This window comes from Lactuca saligna, chromosome 5 (genome assembly GCF_052625555.1).
Source record: "Lactuca saligna cultivar CGN05327 chromosome 5, ASM5262555v1, whole genome shotgun sequence".
In the NCBI taxonomy this organism is placed as follows: Eukaryota; Viridiplantae; Streptophyta; class Magnoliopsida; order Asterales; family Asteraceae; genus Lactuca; species Lactuca saligna.
The window spans coordinates 299,693,698-299,708,339 of NC_136421.1; the positions used below are offsets into that span (position 1 = coordinate 299,693,698).

The 14,642-nt window shown below is 36.6% G+C and overlaps 1 protein-coding gene across 1 annotated transcript; it reads right to left on the reverse strand.

The window, feature by feature from the left end:
• Positions 1-8,225: 8,225 nt before the first annotated feature.
• LOC145048352 (putative WRKY transcription factor 26) lies at positions 8,226-10,633 on the reverse strand. The gene is made up of 4 exons (XM_078996811.1): positions 10,281-10,633; positions 9,406-10,091; positions 9,071-9,220; positions 8,226-8,917 (listed from the first exon to the last, which is right to left on the reverse strand). Exons 1-4 carry the CDS (start codon positions 10,503-10,505, stop codon positions 8,503-8,505), a joined length of 1,476 nt encoding a protein of 491 aa, XP_078852937.1. The 5' UTR covers positions 10,506-10,633; the 3' UTR covers positions 8,226-8,502.
• Between the last annotated feature and the right edge of the window lie 4,009 nt (positions 10,634-14,642).

The following is a 14,642-nucleotide window of genomic DNA, read 5'->3' on the forward strand; positions in this document are numbered from 1 at the left end:
TGACTTCGTATGAAGAAGTTATGATTTTTTTAAGATTCGACTTAGCAGTGTACAGCCCGAAACTCGAAAATACGTCTCTTCGAAAATGTTTTAATAACGTATTTATCGTGTTTTTCTGGGAACAAATTCCGCAACATTTTTATGAAAAGAAGTACTCTGACTTTTATAAAGCATAAACAAAATCGGTCTTTTCTGGCCGTGAAAATGAGGATGTCACAGTTGGTATCAGAGCATTAGTTTAAGCGAACTAGGAATATGGATTTATTTCTAGACTTAAACTTAGAATGCTAAGCGATGATTGTGAGGTGTGAGCACTAGCTTAATTTAGGAATGATGCCTAAATTACTTTTATGTGCTAAATGATTTGTTGTGCTATAGTTTGATCGGATCTATGGTCTGTTGCCGACCGGATCTGGAAACCTTATGTGTTTAGGATTCTAAACGTACGAATACGATATTATAACTAGCATATAAACGTTTCGGAGAGATAAGGATGATTTAACGTCAATCCTATGTAAGGGTCTAGATTCACCTTATTCGGTGTATAGATCAAGATGGCAAGGACCCGTAGCGGAAACGTGAATGCAAATGAGAATAGGAACCAACGCCCAGTGGTTCAGCAAATACCTATTGTAGAAGAAGTTGCACCTGAGCCAGTCACCATGGATGGAGTTCAAGCCATGATTTGGGTTATGCTAGCTGAACAAAGGGAAGAAATGAGGCGGATGTTGAATAGGGACGAACCTACTATGCCCACTGAGCAACCCGAGCTGATTCCCGAGCAATTGGAGGAAGGGAACTACAGCCGCCAAGTGAGTCAAGTGGGGACTCAAGGTGATCAAAGGGATGGCCCGGAGAGGAGAAACGACAAGGATGGGCGAATGTACAAGAATTTCTTGGGTGCGAAACCACCAAGTCTCTTAGGAAACCCAAAGCCTGTTGAGATTATGGATTGGATCTCCGAGATGGAGATGGTGTTTGAGAGCTGTGACTGTAGCAAGAAACAGAAGACCGTCTTCGCTGTAAGACAACTGAAAACTGGAGTTTTGAGCTAGTGGAAGCTATTGGCATATACGATGCCACGAGTAGAAGCCTTAAGGATGTCATGGGAAGAGTTCTTGGAATAGTTGAAAATGCAGTACTGCTCAGAGATAGATCTGATAGACCTAAACAACGGGTTTCAGAACCTGAAGAAAGGGAAGATGAGTGTTGATGAGTATGCGACCGTATTCACCGAGAGGATGAAGCTATTCCCCTACTTGGTGCCTACTGAACTCTCCAATATTGATAGGTTTGCTAACGGATTACCCACTGACTTTGGCTCAATGGTGAAAATGGCAACTACCTTGAAAATAGCTGTTAGGGCAGCTAAGGATGTAGAGGCCCAGATAAGGGAAAAGGGTTTAGAAACAGATAAGGCAGGAGAAAAGCGGAAGTTTGAAGGATCTTCAAGGTCCAACAAGGAGAGAAAATTATCGAAGCCTGGAGGAGGAGGTGAAGCAAGATGGTGTGATAAATGCAAGAAGAAACACTTTGGAAAATGCGGCGAAGAGGTGACATGTTTCAAGTGTGGACAGTCTGGGCATTACGCTAATGAGTGTACATCCAACAAGAGGTTGTGTTATGATTGTAAAGAAGGGGGGCATCTTTCAAGGAATTGCCCAAAGAAAAATAAAGTAGCAAGACCAGAAACGCCACCGAGGCCAAGGGCATTCCACATGATCCTCCACGAAGCAGAAAATAATAGGAGGAACCAAGGATGAGGAATTCATACCCGAAGATCAAGTTATGAGGTAGCCAAAGAGATAGAACCATATGATGTAGCCTATTAAAGGCATAGTCTAGGGTGAACTTGAACACCTATGTAATAGTTTCAAGAAATAATAAAATCTTTGTTTTGTTATCTGGTGTGTTAAACTGTTATGTGATTTTCTTGAATGGTGACTTGGAAAACTGTGAGACAATACTTGGGACGCGTATGAGTAGGTGTGAAAGGTAGTAGATGCATATACTACCGGAAGCACAAGACTCACGCTTGGATCAGGGAAAGTCACAAGGTTACCAAGAAGCTAGTAATTGATTTCATTTTATTCAAGTATGTCGTTACCATTGTTTCGGTAATGACTAAGAAAATTGTTGTTATCCCGAACCTAGTGGTTATATCACATTGAGTCCGACTACGATGAGTAGGTTACGTGGTTCAGATAACCAAGTTTGATGTAGCGTCCGACTTAAACCAAACGATTGAAATCAAAGCGATCAATAGAAGTATCGCGCTCGTTGTTAAAAAAAGTTGGTAGCTAGAAATGCTACATGTTAAAATGTGATTATATCACATTAGACCATGAAGGAAGGCATATTTCATTCTGGAGTTTGACTCTAACAGACCTGAGTCTAAGCGTTGTTACGTACGATAATAGGTCATTAGAATATGACACCTCGATCAATTGTAGCAATCAAATTAACTTATCCGAAGAAGAAGAAGGTGTCTTTGATAAAAAAAATAAGCTTGTGACACAAAGGTCATGATTGAAAGTCTAACGAGCAGGTGCTAGACCAAGCACCGCCTGCAATCAAGGAGTCCGAGAGTTAGATACCCGTTCGAAGCAACATAGAAGTTACAGTTATTACCTAGGATGAAGAGATAACGTATGGAGTCATTATACTACCCTATTTCGTTGATGATTCCGGGACGTAATCATCCTAAGGGGGAGATAATTGTAACGCCCGTAGATCCAAGCTAGTCAATTTAGAGATAATAGGGGTCAAAAATGACTTTTCGACAAAATATTATTTAGAATAAATAATTTGAAACAAGTTGTAGTATATGTCACAAGGTTTCCGTACATATAAAGAACGCCGAAATCCGACTTATAACGAAGAAGTTATGACTCGTCGAAGTTTCGCGGCGGAACCGGCACAACACCGGGAAGCGTAAAAAGTGAATTTATGATAGAGCGATATTTAGCCTTAGTGATCTAAACAAAAGTCGTAGAATATGTTAAACCGAGAAAATCCATAAAAAGAACGCCCAAATCTGACTTCGTATGAAGAAGTTATGATTTTTCTAAGATTCGGCTTAGCAGTGTACAACCCGAAACTCGAATATTAGATCGAGCGATTTTTAGCCGACACGACCTAAACAAGAATCGAAGATCTCATTATTAGTAGCGTAACGATAAAAAGACAGATGAAAATGGACATCGGATGAAGAAGTTATGAGATTTTAATAGACCAATTCTGTCCCGGCCTGTTAAAAATATAACTTTAAAAATAAAGTCAAAATTAGCCGACGGAGTCTAAACAAAAGTTGTAGGGTACGTCTCCACCTACACGTGGATATAAATAACGTCAAAAACGGAGTTCTTATGAACGAGTTACAAATTATAATAACATATTTACGTATTAAAATAAAGTATAAATCATATATACGTAGACATATATATACATATGTATATATCATTAGAAAGGTATCGACGATGCGGTCATTATAAGACTATTGTTGAGTTCTTTCGACATTAGTTTAGTACAAATATCGTTAAATCTATTTAAAATAGTATTATAAAGGGGTGTTTAGTTGTTTATATAACTAAAAGGCCATTAAGTAATTATGGATGGTAGTTTTTGTAAATTCAATTACTATAAATAAGAGGCTTGGGCTCTCATATTTCTTGCACCATTCTCTTGATTCAAGAGTCTTTCTCTCCTTATCCCCCGAGCATTTCGGTCCCTCGTGATTCGACTTCTCTTTCTGTAGTTTTAGTATAGTAAGGTGTGCAGCGCTTTGATTCGACTTCTCTTTCTGTAGTTTTAGTATAGTAAGGTGAGCGCTGAAGCGCTGCACGAATCTTTCTTAGAAAGATTTAGCGATGAAGTTCTGCCCCTACAGAGCCCGACTCCTAGCTAAAATCCCCTTGTAAGTAAGTTATGCTTACCCTATTTTAAATATAGTTTATATTTAAAATTAGTATTGTTATTATAAATTTATAATAAATATTTGAGCTATTATTATGACTTATATAAGTGTCATTATAATATCTTTTTAACTACTCGCGGTACGGGGAATCTAGTTTAAAGGGCCGCATAGGGTTGTTGGATTTCAGAAGTGCTATATGCCAAAATGGTCCTGCCCTCCGGTGTTTTATGTCTGGCCTCTGTCTGTACATAGTGGTTGGAAAGTATTGTTTAAACGCTTATATAATAATAATAATAAGACTAATAATTAGTCATGGTAAATATTAGACTAAAATCTAGTGGTAATAATACTAGGTTTCGTCGAAGGAAATTATTTTAAAGTAAACGAAGCGCTGTCCGAGTACCGAGTCACCACCTTCTCAGGTGAGTGCATAGTCCCTTTCATCTTACACATAGATATGAAGTATTTTAATATAAATTACGTGCTGTGTGTGCATATTGTCTGAATACTTGTTGTCTATGTTGGGTGAAAGATTTTTATACATGTTTTAAATGATTTAAACTGTATATGTATTTTATATCTACAAAATGTGTTGGGTAAAACATAGGTATATGAAATAGTTGTTTTGTGATAACACGATGGGAGACATCAATGTTGTCAATGATCCAGTCATCTAGTGGAGTATAGATGATGACCATGGGCGATACTAGGCGGTCCGGTGGAACGCTAGTAAGCTCGTAATCTGTAGGTGTTTTTGAACTAGGTGCTCATTAGGTATTTTGAACTGAGTGTGTTCACTACGTATCTTTGAACTGAGTGTGTTCACTAGGTATTTTGAACTAAGTGTGTTCACTAGTTACTTTTGAACTAAGTGTTTACCAGATGTTTTGGACTACGTGTTCACCAGTTGTAATCTATAAGCTTTGGTAACGATGGAATTCGTGCCGATTCCTTAGGATAATCCTTAGGAATGAATGAACGAGAAATAACTGATTCTTAGGGTAGATCCTTAAGAGAAAAGAAGATAATGGGGATGGGTAATTGGGTTTAATTGCTTGATTGTTTAAACATAATAATTATATTATTGTGGGTTGAAAACCCTATGTACTCACCAGGTTTTCCAACCTGACCCACTCAGTTTATTTATATCACAGGTGTTGATATGAAGTCACATTACACTAAGAGATTAAAGAGATGTAGATCACTAGTGTAAATAAATGTAAGTTCTGTTTATGCTTATGTTTCTGTATTGACAATGACATCCCAAATGTTTTAAAATGAATAAAATACGTCTCTTCGAAAATGTTTTAATAACGTATTTATCGTGTTTTTCTGGGAACAAATTCCGCAACATTTTTATGAAAAGAAGTACTCTGACTTTTATAAAGCATAAACAAAATCGGTCTTTTCTGGCTGTGAAAATGGGGATGTCACAACCTGGTTCTTGGTACGCATTTCTTTTTATTTTTATCTAAGTATTTTGCATTTTTGGACTTGGACTCGGCGAGTTGAAGGACCAACTCGTCGAGTAGAAACAGAATGAGACGCGGGGTTTAAGCCGTCTACTCGACGAGTCGGGTCCCATACTCGGCGAGTAGACGTTGTCTGGACAAAAACCCTAATCCAAGGGTTTGCAACCTATTTAAATAATGTTATGTCGACCAAAACGTCCCTTATGCTCCCAAAACACCTCTCATTGAAACCCTAGCCGTTATTGAATCAATCTAAGCCTTATTGGTGGATTTTGGTGCTTGTGGTCTTAAGAAGGAAGGAGAAAAGTTTGAGGAAGCAAGTAGAGACCAAGGAAACCCGAATCTGTGCCCTTTCTACAGCTCATTAAAGGTAAAAAGCTGTAACCTTGCTCATTCATTTGTTAGATCCCTCTTTGTGGAGATTTAGGGCTTTTATAAGCCATTTTTGGTGGCCAACCATGTTTGCAAACATGGTTGGGGGTTAAAGCTTTTGAATCACATCATTTAAGGGGTCACTAGGCAGATTTGAGTGGCTTTTGCACCCATGAAAGGCCCCATGCATCTTAAGAGCTTGTTTTATGTATTTTTGAGCTCAAAGTCCTATGCAAGCACGTAAAGTTTGTAACTTTATGTGCTAGATCGATTGTAGAAGCTTGGATCTATCTTTTGATCAAAGGTTGTACATCAGAAATCAAAGATTTTGAGTGTGGATGTGACCGACTCGGCGAGTCCGTTCTTGGACTCGACGAGTCCGAGGCTTTGAGCCCGATATCTATTGAGGGTCAAAGGAACCCGGTTGAGTGTTAGAAGTTTTGTAACCAGACAGAAAGAGTTACCCAATGCATTGGACGTGATTTTAGACTTGGAGTTCATGGGACTCGACGAGTGCTAGAACAGACTCGACGAGTCCAAGGCAATCTTCTTAAGGATGAAGATGAACTCGACAAGTTGTTCATCAACTCGGCGAGTCGAGGGCAGAACTTGTTCATCAAGTGAAGGTGAACTCGACGAGTTGTTCATCAACTTGGCGAGTCGGATGAGTTTCATGCGATGTTCATATGATAGAGGAACTCTTCGAGTTGACCGCCCAACTCGACGAGTCGGGTCATGGATGGGGACGAGTAAAGGGTGAGGGACTCGGCGAGTTGACGGGCCAACTCGACGAGTCGGGTCAACTTGAAGTTGACTTTGACTAGACTTGGACTGACCTTGTTTAGGGTTGTACTTGCTGTGTGTTGACTTGAAGGTTGTCGTGTATGGATCGAGGAGTCGAAAGGAGTCGACTTGTGCGCCGAGGATAATTTAAATACTGCACGACATTGAGGTGAGTTACCTTCCAGTAGGGGTGGGTCTAAGGCCACAATGTCGGCCCACCAAAAAAGAGTATTTAGAAGATAATGGTCTTCGTGATAATTATCTTGGTCTGGTTATGTGTTGGTTACGAGATTTATCTGGATGATATGTTATGCGTATAGTAGGGATTAGTTTCCCTAACAGTGGTCCTTAGGACCCAAGGGTAGGTCAGTACCCGGATATGCCTGACTGTATGTTTATATATGTTGATTGTATGCTAGTGGTAGGGGGTGAAATAGTCCCCAGTTACCGGTTGAAAGATACCGATGACGGATACCGGTTGAAAGATACTGATGTTGATTACCGGTTGAAAGATACCGATGGAGGTTACCGGTTGAAAGATACCGATGAAGGTTACCGGTTGAAAGATACCGATGATATTGTATGGTATGTGGTATGATGGGGGAACTCACTAAGCTTTGTGCTTACAGTTTTGGTGGTTTCAGGTACCTCTTCGTCGAAGGGGAAGGAGCCGGCGGTGTAGCAGCGCATCACACACACACACACTCATGGTTTCCGCAAGGAGTTTTTGGGACTGTACTCTGATTTTTATTACTTTTGATGTTGTGGTTTGGGACACAACAATATGATTTTGTGGCATGTTGTTTATTTGACAATATTTTGGTAAAAATGTTTATGGAATTGTTAATTTAAAAATAAAAATTTTCGGGCTTGAATTTTGGGATGTTACATAGTTTAACATAATGATAATATTAAAAATTGTTTTTTTATATTTGTTATGAAATTATTATTTAATTGTTAAGGACAATGATTTAGTTATTTTTAACATAAAATATATTTTTTTCTATTCTGCGTAACGCGCAGACATTCACCTAATAATAATAATAATAACAATAATAATAATAATAATAATAATAATAATAATAATAATAGTGTATCCTCACCAAATACTAATGATAATGTTGTAATCTCACCAACTTATTTGTAATTGTGTGATCGAAATACTATTTTCTCATTGATTATATGATTTGATCTTGTTAGTTAAAATGTTACTACCAAAATTTTATATCACAAGTTAATGACGTGTAATTTAATCCTATGTATCTTATTATCATATATTATTTCTGTCAACTAGCGTGACAATAGTTTAATCGTGCGTGAGGGGTTCCTTTCGACTAGTTTAGACTTACAAGCTACAACGACATTCTAGTATAATTTGATTATTTTATATAATAGTTTATAATTTAAGATGTATTTTATTTATATATTTCTAATTGTAAAAAAGATAAATACATATTTTAGTACAAACAACAAACTATTACGCGTGATATACAATTCTATGGTACGAGAAGCTCGCAATAATCTAGATGGTTGTTTTCATTCTATGACCATAACACATATAAGGTCTTCCCTTTGAAGATCATAACTTTCCTTGTATCAAAATTCAAAAAGTTAACACATATTAGGTCTACTAAAAAATTGTACATCCAAGCACACCCACAACCAAGTAAAATAAATAAATAATGTTTTAATTATTTTGTTATATTCCTTTACAAACATAAATATACATTATTATGTGCCTTAGAACCTTAGATATACATGGTTTCAGTGAAGAATATATTACAACAATCGAAAAAATAAATAAATGTTAACATTTCCCAAAACAAAAGCATGTCAATGAACAATAAAAGAATATCACTCATATATTTTCTATAATAACCCTCCATGTATGAGTATTAACAAGTTCAATCCTTGCAAAAACAACCTGAACTTAACACGGTCTCCGAAAAGTTTCCGTCTTCAATTAGGTTCATCTTTAGCTTTAGCAAAAATACTCCCTGGACTTGGTTGTCGACTCATGTAAGAAGATCGTATAGTGTTCTCAAACCCTGATAACCCAAAATTCTGTGAACTCTGCAACATCTCTAATGTAAACTGTGTTTCTGATGATGCACGTAACGTAGACCCATATATTTGATTGATCATAGAGCCACTAGAATGGCGATGAAGCAGTTTCGACGCGTTAATTGTCACATTAGCCACATTGTGGTCCTGGTTGCCAGGCAGCAATTGTCGGTGACCAGCACCACGAGTCGGTGGCACATCATGATTGTGCTTCCCTTCGTAGGTCGTTATCACCGAGCGCATGTCATGAGATGCGCGTTCCACATGTTTTCTAACTAAGCAATTAGGAGTGGTGCACTTGTAGTAACTCCTACAAATGTTGGTAAAAGAAGAAAATAATTAAACTCCATATGAATCTTTTTGCAAAAAGTTGCTATCTTTTTCTTTCCTTTGTTTATATGAAAGATATAAAGTTTAAAGTAAAAAAAGAAACAATAAACAAATGATTACCACAAATGATTACCTCGGATTTGGATTCCCTTTCACTACCTTTTGGCCATACTTTCTCCATCTATATCCATCGTCGAGTATATCAATATCACTTATGGTTTGAACAACTACTCTCGATTCTCTTACAGTCCTACTTATCCCTTCGTTTTCATTCTCTATCTTCCTGTTAAACAATTTACGAAATATGTTTAAGATATTCACTTTAAATAACAGATTTACACGTGTCCCAATGTAATGGTTTTGACATTTTTAAAGTTGAAAATAAGCAAAATAAGCAAAAAATAAAAAAAATTAAAAAGTAGTTATCAAATCAAAATTGTCCTTTCAACAAGAAGAAAAGGAACTCACAGTCTTTTAGCCGGAGTTTCATTTTCAATAAACTCGTCTCCACCTGACGTACTCCGATCAAACTCATCGTCTCCGATAGAAACTGATGAATTTTCCGGCGTTCCAATCAATTCCCATTGTCCAGAACCATGAGATTGATCTTGGAAATCATTAAATTGATTCATTACATGTGAATTATTCGAAACCGATGAAGAAGATGATCGTTTGGTGGATTGTGGTTTCGGATGATTATGATTTCCTTTATAAACAATCTCTGTAATATCCCCATCTGAAGATGTCTCCACCTTCTTCCTCATTGAACAATTTCGATCGGAACACTTGTAATAACTTCTTGGATTTTCACTACCTTTCACTTGTTTTTGCCCGTATTTTCTCCAATTATACCCATCATCCAACTTCTTCTGTGACGATCGATGATTATAGATGTTACGATCAGTTGGGTAATTTGATTCGAAGCTCTGTTTCTGAAATGAATATTCTGATTTTACCAAGCTTCTGTCATCTTCGATTCTGGGTTGTTGATATATTTCCTGAAAACTTACTGTGTGAGGATTTGATTGGGTTTGAAATGGAAAATCTGTGAAATTGTCGTGTTCTGTCTTTATGCCGTGTTCTTGACTTTGATAGTTGGATGTCCAATTGGAGGCTTGTAAAGGGAAAGAACCAGTCGTCGGAGATGGTAAAATCTACAAGAAATTTGTAAAAAGTTAGATACTTTCATATAGATTTATCAACAAAAATGGTAACAAAATTGAAAAGATCGAAACTTGGGTAATGGGTTTTTCATTTCTCCAAAATCCAATTCGTTTGTTTTCGAGATATAAACCAGAGCTCTAGGACGTCATTAATGGCAGAGAAAAATAAGCCAGACTTACGTGCGAAGAAGAAAGGAGAAGAGGGGAGTCGAGAAGATCAGCGGAGGTGAGACCAGCGGTGAAAGAGAAGTAGGAGGAAGGTGAGAACGCCGGTGGGGTAATGGGAAGTAAAGGTGGAGGTGTTGACTTGAATTTGGGTACACCGGCGGCAGGAGGTACGGCGGCGGTGGAAGGAGGTGGTGGTGAGTTTGATGGTGATTCAAAGGAAATACCTGAAGAAGACATGAGAGGAGGTTCGGATGAGAAAGTCAGAGAGAGAGAGAGAGTTTAATGAATTTATGACAATGTGGATTATGAATGAAATTGAGAGATTGGTGTAAGAGTGGGGTTGAAAGGTGGAAGCGTACCTAACATACAAAGAATTTACATGAGAAATTGCTTGGCCCCTAACCCTATCTCTTAAATATCTTCCATTTTGGATTTTGGATAATCACAAAAATAATATTATCTTCACGTGTTCAAGGCTTTGATTACTCATTTATGAAATATTTTTGTGGGTTTGAAAATAAGTTTGTCATGCAAAGGTTTCATAACATTATAATTGTGAAATTTCAAAAAATTGAAAAATAATGAATCTTTCCATTTATAAAAAGTAGGCGAAGTTTCATAATTAATCCACACAAGCTGTCAAACTCAATTTTCACACCATCTATAATTTTTAAAATTGTCTTCTAGAATCCAAAAATACCAACAAAAGTAAACAAGTCGTATGCTCATCCAATACTGATAAAAGATAGTTATAGTTGGAATGATGATGATTGTTTTTGTTAGATTCGCAGCTGATTTTTACGATACTTAAAGATAATTATAGTAGGAAAGATGATGGTTGTTTTTGTTCGATTCACAATCACAACTGATATTTACGATAATTAATAGAGTCAAATCACTACCCTCTTTCACTTATATTCTATCTTCAAGTTGTTGAACTTTGGTTGTTAATATTTTGCAATCTCATCAACATCATGAGTATACTAAACTAGTTGTTTTGGCTAACTGCCAAAGTTATAGTTAGGTTGACATTTGACTTGAGCTTGTTAGATATTTTTGGAACCATCTAAATTAAATATATATAATTAAAATATAATTTATTGTATGTATTATTTAAAATTATTGGTGTACCGATTTTATCAATAAAAAAAAAAGATAAACACTTACCGTGTTTGTAGATTGAGTTTCTAGTTGATTAAAACTCACTTAAATCTCTAATATCTCTAACATTTTGTTATATCTCAATCTATATAAAAACATGGGATATGAAATACACATACAAAATACGTGAATATTTTGCTTAGAGGTTTAGAGAGTTTTCTACTCATTGGAGACAAAAAATCTCAGTGAAAGAACGTATGTAATATTCCTTCTTGTTTAAGTTTCATTTAATAAGATTCGAGATCAAACATCCAATGCTTATGTTTTCGCATTTTAAATCTAGTTATAAAAATAACTAACAATGTTTCGATTAGCCTTCAAACCCTTATCTAGATTTTTTTTATAAGAGTTGTCATCAAAAAGTCTATACAATGTAAGTGTGACATAACACTTAATTTCATGTCAATAATAAATATTTAGTGACATAACATTTTCAAGGGTGGATTGGTTTGCATATCAACAGGAGCGGACGCATGATTTCATAGTAGGGGTTGCACGAGAAGATTAGGGGTTGCACGATAGTAGAAAAAATAAAAATTTTTAAAATTTTCGAAATTTTTTCCACTGCGGCCGGAAAATTTAGGGGTTGCCGGTGCCACCTCGGAACCCCCCTAAATCCGCCACTGCATATCAAGTCTTTGGTTTAAGGTTCTTCGGTTTCACAGTTATTTGAAGATAAATAATTGAGTTTTTGCGACCATCGTTGATCAAGAGTTGGTTTGTGAGTTTGCATGCAAATATTAATAGTGTTGAACTTCTATGTGATGAGTAGTTGTTCGGAAAAGGGATAATGACTTGATAGAGTAATATACTTTTTGAAATGTACACATTTAGTTCTTATTATTATTTTTTTTTGTAAAATAAACCCTTACTTTAATAATATGTACACATTAGGTCATTTTCACTGGATTCTACAGGTTTTGCTGGTGTGAAGGGTTTATTTGACAGAAAAAAGAATACGGACTAAATGTGTACATTTCAAAAGTATCTTACCCTATCAAGTCATTTTCCCTTTATTTTATTTTGTTGAAATGAAATACCCAGGTGGCATCCACATATCCACAACGAGATTTTTCCAACTTTTATTCATCATGAAAAAGAGGGAGAACCCCGATCTCCGACGACTCCTTTGTGTGTTCCTACACATCACTGGTAGCAAGGAGGAATGATGGCAAAAATAACAAGATCGAAGGGGGAGGCAGGAGGAAGTAGAGACGGTAGTTGGCGGCGAGAAGCTGCTCTGGTAGCCCCCCTTTGTCGATTCTTTCTTCTTTTTCTGGCAACATATCTCAAAGATGGAGGCAAAGAGAGACAGATCGGAGAAACACAACAGGTAAAGGGTGTTTGGATGTTGTTATTCGACCGGAAGGAAGAGAGATGAGAAAGAGAAGGGCCGCCGCCCTTTTCTTGTTGCTGGAGGATCACCCACCTCCGGTGACTAAGCTAATTAATTGTTATTTAGTGCCACTTGTGCCTCCACATCAGCATAAACTGTTGAATCCGGTGAAAAGGACTTATGGTGTACATATTAATAAAGTATAAGGGTTTATTTTACAAAAAAAGAATAAGGACTAAATGTGTACAATTCAAAAAGTATCTTACCCTATCAAGTCATTTTCCCTAAAAGAAAATTTATATATGACCGGTATACCGGGTATAGCCAGTCACAAGGACTGCGTTGTTACAAAAAATAAAGTATAAGGGTTTATTTTACAAGAAAAAAGAATAATGATTAAATGTGTACATTTCAAAAAATATCTTACCCTATCAAGTCATTTTCCCTTCAGAAAATTATGCTCTATAATTGGGGAGGTAGTTCAGAAATTTATGATGAATGAAGGGCAATGCAATGGTGGTAGGCCACCACCATCGCCCCACCTATATGTGTGAGGGAAGCAATAACGGAGCCAGGGTCAAAGTGAAGGGGTATCCTAATTTTTATTAAGGTAGCCCATTTTTTTCGGGGTATCACCACAACCATAGTTGTCGACTCGTTATATATATATATATATATATATATATATATATATATATATATATATATATATATATATATATATATATATATATATTGTAACAACCCAAAATTCGTATCACTGCTTGTAACCCTTTTCGTAACTCATTCCGATCAACCAATCGTCATTTTCAAATTCGTTTCCGATTTCATCAATTAATTAAGTCATTAAATGGAAATGATCTAAAATGACTTAATGAGTGTCCTAATACATTTAGAAATCATTTTATCATCTCATATTAGTGATCGGAACATTTCTAGAATCAACCACATCGAGTTACGGCAACTTAATCGAGTGCGACCAAATGCCCCGTTTAATGCCGGTATCGGGTAGAATTCCACCGTGTCCAAGTTTTGGGACCTATTTAAACGTGTTTAAACATTCATTTGAAGCTTTTGCTTCCTCTCTCTACTCTCTCTCTAACCTCTCTCCTAAATCCAAGTTTAAGGGACCAAATCTCAAATTTAAGGCCTCAAATCCCTAAGGTACCTTCCTTAACTCATTGTGTATCACATTGGACCTTCAAATTCGAGATTTAATCATGATTTAGAGCCTTGTATATGATTTTATGGCCCTGGATGGTGCTTAGGCCGTAAACCCATATTTAAAGGGTTTTTAAGCCCTTAAACCCTTCCATGAGTCAAACTAGACCTAGATATGACTTTTAGAATATTAGTAATGGACTTAGAACACTTTAAACATGGATTTTGAGGGATTTATATGAGTTTACGGCCAAGGCATGTGCTTGGGCCGTAAACCCCTCAAAAATGTGAGTAAACTCATTTCCAATGTGTTAGAAAGCCATCCAACACCACCAAAAGCCTTGGAATAAATCATAGAACCAACCAAAAATAGTTTAAGGACCTTAAACATATCAAAACTCTTCATTTAAGAGTTTACAACCATAGCATGTGTTCCAAGGCTGTAAACTCCTAAAAATGTGTTATTTGATGCCCTAAATTCATACCAAGGCTTGTAAAAATTATTGGAATCACATGTGATTAATCTAAAGCCATTAAAACATCAATCTAAGGGGGTATAGGAGTTTAGGGCCGTAAACTCCATGTTTAGGGCCGTAAACTCCCTTAAGTGTTGTTATTGGTGATTTAAATTCATTCCATGCTTTAGATAAAATTGTACCAACCCTTCCCAAGTGTTATTGACCCATTAAGCACCATAAATCTTGCCAACATGAGTT

Bases quoted from the DNA above. Each gene is read 5' to 3' on its own strand.
- LOC145048352 (XM_078996811.1), bottom strand. From the start codon at position 10,505: ATGTCTTCTTCAGGTATTTCCTTTGAATCACCATCAAACTCACCACCA. The intron at 10,092-10,280 runs GTAAGTCTGGCT...AATTTCTTGTAG, and splicing joins TTCTCCTTTCTTCTTCGCAC to ATTTTACCATCTCCGACGAC. The intron at 8,918-9,070 runs GTAATCATTTGT...CAACATTTGTAG, and splicing joins AAAGGGAATCCAAATCCGAG to GAGTTACTACAAGTGCACCA.